General features: G+C 46.4%; 1 protein-coding gene across 5 annotated transcripts in view; it reads right to left on the bottom strand.

Moving 5' to 3' along the window:
• birc6 (baculoviral IAP repeat containing 6) overlaps positions 1-6061 on the bottom strand; it is a 99878-nt gene that overhangs the window by 71716 nt on the left and 22101 nt on the right. For all 5 annotated transcript variants that reach the window (XM_015401638.1, XM_015401642.1, XM_015401639.1 and 2 more), the window contains exons 9-10: positions 5511-5569; positions 3813-5426 (exon numbers count right to left, since the gene is read on the bottom strand). In XM_015401638.1, coding sequence (XP_015257124.1) covers positions 3813-5426; positions 5511-5569 — 1673 coding nt within the window. The remainder of the gene's footprint in view (positions 1-3812; positions 5427-5510; positions 5570-6061) is intronic.

The raw sequence follows: 6061 nt of genomic DNA, 5'->3' as shown, positions 1-6061 counted from the left end.
GTAAATACCCGACAACGGTCACTATTCTGCGTCTTGGTCGACAGAAGCGACAATAAAAACAACAACCATGGCGGACGATGATGCGGAAAGCAGTATTTATGTTTAACCATCTTAAAAAGATTGTGTCTCTATGTTTGAAAAAGATCGCAAAATGCCCTCCGGCACTACCCACCATGTTTACTTCCGTAAACACATAGCATGCTGGCCTGTTATGTCATTGCGTCCTCTACTGCACATGCGGGACACTTGCGTTGTATGACTGCAGGTCACACAGGAGATCACATACATTTGGAAATGTGAACGGCAACGCAAAAAATCAGATTTCACAAAATAATCGGAATTGAGCATCAAGGCCTGCAGTGTGAACGTAGCCAAAGAGTTTGTACGTATTTTTAGTTTTTAAGCCTTTAAATTAGATGAGAGTAATATTTTTATTCCTAAAAACTCTGACTTATACAATCAGACACACGAGCGAACAGAAAATCCATAACATCTGCATCACAAATGACATCCATAAAGACAGAGTATGGATTTTGTTATACAGGAATTATTTTATGTTAAAAATAAACATTAATGACTTCAGACATCCTAAAACATATTCATGGTTCTGGTCATTCTGTTGTAAAAATTAAATTCAAGTATTACCTAAAGGGCTGGTTATCATCCCACAGCATGTGTAGCAGGTATGACGCAGATATTTTTGATCTATGTCCAATATTGAAGCATGGTCTGCGCTAGGATATTCCACGCCACAACGCAAGAGGGACAATCAGGAAACTAGCCGTTTGTGCGACAACAGAGGGACATGAGGGCCAAAAAGAACGGAGATCCAGGTGGAAAAAGGGTCCCAGCATTTTTGCACACCTCGCTCTTCTAGCTGGTCCATCTTCACAAGTCGGTTTCCACAATGGCGGTCATACAAACAAAATAAGCCCAGACATCCCAAGTTCCAAAAACTAATTTCAGGGAGATGCTTCTCGAACACCAAACCCCCGCCCCCACCCCACCGTACACAACCGACCAGAAACGTGCCCCATACACACTTCATCATTCTTCACCTGTACTAGACATGGATATACTGCTGTAAAATTAGTCTTATATTTTCGTTTTTTACTCGAGGATTCAACCTATTTCACAGGATGCACAGCTTTGATTGGTAACCAGGTGACTGTCAGAGAGTTAATTGAAACTTATTGGCTTATTTTTCTGACTAATCCAATCAGCGCGCTCTCTGACAACCAGTCACCTGGAATGCTGGTTGAACAGAGCGTCACTTTGGACAGATACGCACCGGTTTCACAAGCAACCTTCTCCCATGACCCACCTCTCTTTTGTTGTCTGTGCAATGCAGTACTTCTAATCCTCACATGATGCATTAATTACTGTACTGCCTGCACTCTCTCACTCATATTAACAAAACACCACCTTGCATAGTCTAAAATCTGGGATAATTTATCCGACTCGCGGGCATTCGTGAACAACTATCAATATCAAGGAGACTCCAGGAACGTCTGGGAGACTTGGGATGTCTGCAAGCCGGTAAGGTACCAAACAGGAAATAAGCATAGTGTAGAGCGGATATAGATTTGACCAATCAGAGGCCTCCTGTCTGCCGTCACCTACAATATTGGAGAGGTGTAGCAGAGTGTCTGCAGAAGGGCAGGGGCATATCTCTGTTAACTGCAACACACACGCAGACAACCTGGTTTCTGAGTGTAAACCAACCTTTAGGCTTCTAAGAATAGTACTGGTTAATAAACTATTTAAAAGCATTACTTGTTTCTTTATAGTTGTTTAGCCACATCTAAGAGCCGTTGTAGAGGGGCCAAAGAATAACTTGCGGCTCCGAAGCCGCAATTTGCTGATACCTGTTCTATTATGGATAATGGTTCTCACTGTCCCAACGCTTTCTTTTCATTAACAGAAATGGTCTACATCCTCTCTACACTATGTGTATTTCCTGTTTGGTACCTTACCGGCTTGTTTTGTTTGTGTGACCGGCATTGTGGAAAACGACTCGTGAAGATGGACCAGGTATAAAGACGAGCTGCGTGAGAACGCTGGGACCCTTTTTCCACCTGGATCTCCGCTCTTTTTGCCCCTCATGTTCCTCCGTTGTCGCTCAAACTTTCCCCCACTTCCTTACCGCTTCGGCCATATCTAGACCCACAGCTAGTTCCTGATTGACCCTCTTGCGTTTTGGCGAGGAATAACATAGTGCAGACCACGCTTCAATATAAATCCAAAATATCTGCAGAGGTTGACGTTAAGCATTTTTACCACTTGCCCTTTTGGCAAGTGGCTTTCACATTTCATTTGCTCAGAAACATTTTTTACTTGCCCAGTATAATGTTTGATGAATATAGTTCCTAATATTCATTTTTGTATATATATCAATGAAACATGTTTGTTTTTTAAATGTTTTTTGTAATTCAGTATTTTTTAAGTTTCCAGGTTCCTGGTGTGTATATGCATGCGTCAGATAATGAACTCAGGCCTACATTACCGTGTTAACCTGTTTTTCAATCCTTCCTGCACATTCTTTTCAAACTAAACTTTGCTTTAAATTGTTGTTTGCTTGGAAAAATATAAATTGTAATGTTAAAAATCTAAAAAAAACTTGACAGGTTAAAAACTTACACTACTACTCACTAATTTAACAAGTTTAGCTCTATAACATTTAAATGCACCGCTCCAATGTCTAAGAGAAAAAAATTTAATGAACATTTTTTAATGTATGACCACTATACAGAAGACTGCCATATGATAGAAATATTTACACTGTGCGCATACATTTATTATTATTTTCCTAATCCCTGACTGATCATTTTTAATCTAGCGTGTATTATAGTATAGATTAAATTCATCATCCAGCTGCTGCTCTGCAGAATTCTCTCCCCAAGAGCTGAATCACGCCATCTAGCGGAAAATAACTTTTTCAAATCACGCGAGAATGTTTAAAAAACAACAAAAATGGTGCCGGCAACGTTTGTGGGTCGTTTACAGGTGATTTTAAAGTAATTTTGAGTGATAAATAAAATTTTTTTGCGACCATTGCACTTGCCCTAAAAACTACTTGCCCCGGGCGATAGGGCAATGGTTAACATCTAGCCCTGATCTGACACTGTGACACACTGCTGTGGGAGGATAACCAGCCCTTAGATCTGCAAGGTGTGACAGGGCCTTTAAAGTTTTTTTTTTATTCAGCTTTTGCCCACAGCCTATTGTTTTTGTTGCAGCCCCTGTTGGTAGCACTGATGACTAACGTATTCGATTGGCTAATAAGTGGGAACTGAATAATCATAGTCTGATGAGCTCCATCTGTTAGCTAAGAGGTTTTCTCCTTGAGATTGAGCCTTGATTAATTAACAGATGCTGACAGTTTATCAGTCAGGAACATTTCCATTCTGTCTTGAATTATGTCTTCATGCTTTTCTACCTTTTCCCACAAGAACAGTAAAAATAAAAGAACTTTTGAATATTTCAACCTTGAACCTTAAAAGGAATCAGAAGTGAGCCACAAAGGTTTAGTCTTCAAAGAGTCGACCACCAGGAGGACTGATGTCCTTGTGGTCTACATCTCTGAAGGTTCTAATTAGGTTCTAAGACCAAACAAACGCCTCCCTTTATCACCAAGAACCAAAGTGGTACCCTGGAGGTCTGAGCAGAAGCACAGGAGTGCAACAGCTTCACTTCTCCTCAAATCAAAAAGGGATCGAATGAAAGGGTTTGTTTTAGTGACATCATACTGCTAAGAAATAAGGGGGCTGAAGGTTCTACCTGCTGCCCGTCAGGAGGAACAGAAGGTTTACCTTTAGTGCAGGCACAAAGGCGGTCCGTCCCAGAGCAGTAGGTCACTGAGACAAACGGGTCAGCCTCCTCGGTTAACCCCTCTTTTTTGGGTGGTTCCACTTTGGCCAGAACCTCCAAGGTGGACAGGTCCAAAATCATGATGAAGCCTGCCTGCGTGGTAACAACCAGGTGTCCTAGACCCGCCATCTCTGCCTTCTTGCAGTCTCTGTGGGCGTAGGCAGAGGTGGAGGGACTGGAGACGTTACCGGCGCTGCCGGTTGGCGCCGCTTCACATGCGGTCTCGACTCCCGGCTCGGACAAACCGTTCTTTGAAGCGGAGAGCAGAGCTTCTTCTGGGGTCTCTTCGCTCTCATCTTCTCTGCTGTCCAGCACATCTGGGGGAAGCAGGATCAGGGAGGTTATGGCATCGCAGGGGTCCCAGATGTGCTGGACTTTAACCGGCTCCTCTTCCAGGGTGACGATGCGGGTGGAGTAGTTGAACTTGTACAGAGCGAGGTAGCCCCCTCCCCCCCCACGGCTCTGGGCCCTCTCCTGCTGCTGGTTTCCTGGGGGTACAATGAAGGGGGTCTGAGGCGGGGACCCCCCTGGGTGATGGCCTTCCATCCCATTGGCCAGCGGGCGGAGGGGGTCTGCCTCTCGCTGGCTGCAGAGCGCTGAGTGGAGGCGGTTCAGGTTGTTCAGAGCCTCCACTTGGTTGGAGGCGCTGAGCGACTCCAAGCTGCAAGGCTTCAGCCCCACCAGCAGGTGGACGCCATCCCAGCACGGCGTGATGGAGTCCACAAACAGGCTCTCCTCTTCCAGCTGCTTGGGCAGCCTTAAGCACTGCACCAGCGTTCCAGGGCGGGGGGGGTTGGACGCCGCTGCCAACGTGCTCCATTTATCGTGTCCGTCTATCCCGCCCAGATTAGTGGCGTCGGCGAACTGCTGAATGTAAGTGATGGGAGGATCCTGAAGAAGCAGCTGCTCGTGGGTATCGAACTCCATCTCAATTATCTGTGGCACAGTGAAGCCTTCCTCCTGGAGACCTTTGCTCATCAAACTGTTCATCTGAGCAAACACCTGCCCGGAGGATTTGTCATCAACCTCTCTAATGCTATAGAGCAGCAGCACAGGGACGGTCCTGCGCACGGCAGGCAGAGAGGAGGGACTCAGCAGCTTAGAACCAGCCAAGTTAGAGAAGCCTTGCTCATGGGCACCAGTCTGGGGGTGGCAGGGATCTATCTCCATTGGACCGTGTTCCTGTGGAGGTGCAGCCAGCGGCTCAGCAGCCTGAGTCCTTAGCGGGCCGTCGGTGGTCCTGCGTGTCGATGTGGAGGCCGGTGGAGCGGCGGCCGCGGGGGCGATGGAGGCTGAGCGGTAGCTGAGCAGGCCTCCCGCTAGCAAGCAGGGAAAGGGAATGTTGTGGTGGTCAGGCACCTTGTCTTTTGGTTTGGCCTGGCTGTGCGCCTTGGTTTGGTTTAAGGAGGGGTTGGCTCCCAGCTCCTCCAAGTCTTTGACGGTGTCCTCCAGGACACTGGCAACCACTTCCCACTGAAGCTTCTCCGGCTGCTGCAGCACGCTGAGCGCCGTCACGCTGAGGCTCAGGTCCATGCTCTCCCACTGGGAAGGCTGACCTGGAACAACATGGGGAAGGACAGTCTGAACGTTGCTGATCTTCCATCACGTATCAGCAGAGGACGCTGCGGCAGGCTGCTTACCCGTTATGGACTCGGAGCGTGAAGGCTCCTCGCTGTCAGAGTCCTCCAGCTGGTCATCACTGAACAAGACGGGGATGAAAACCGTTAGAGAACAGGAAGAAGAAACATTTCACTGAAACCAGCTGATAAAGGGCTGATAGACACACAAACAATCAGTTCTTAAATTCATTTTTTCCTACAGATCACTTCCTATTGAAGCCCGATAGAAACGCTCGCTCTTGATTTTCACATTGACCAATCAGAATCCTGCATCTTACAGGCCACAGGAGTGAAGGCTATAACATCTGCTAGATTGAAAGCAAGCATTTAATAAAACTCAACCTGAAAAAAAGAAAAAACTGCAAAACGAAATTTGAAAACTATTGTCTTCACCGAGCCAGAGGGCGCTCCGCACCGAGCTCCCTCCATGGCTAAGTGCTGTGCCATTATTTGCTGAAGATGCCGCTGCTCTGTCAAATGAGCATACCCCGTCAGACCAGCATACCCACAGTCAATACGCATGCGTAAGACATCTATTTGGGTTTTTCCCTTTAGTTTTCCCTTTAGTTTTC

Source organism: Cyprinodon variegatus, unplaced genomic scaffold (genome assembly GCF_000732505.1).
Source record: "Cyprinodon variegatus isolate N-32 unplaced genomic scaffold, C_variegatus-1.0 Scaffold1242, whole genome shotgun sequence".
NCBI lineage: Eukaryota > Metazoa > Chordata > Actinopteri > Cyprinodontiformes > Cyprinodontidae > Cyprinodon > Cyprinodon variegatus.
The sequence above is the reverse complement of the archived record's forward strand: the minus strand, read 5'-3'. Positions and strand labels throughout refer to the sequence as shown.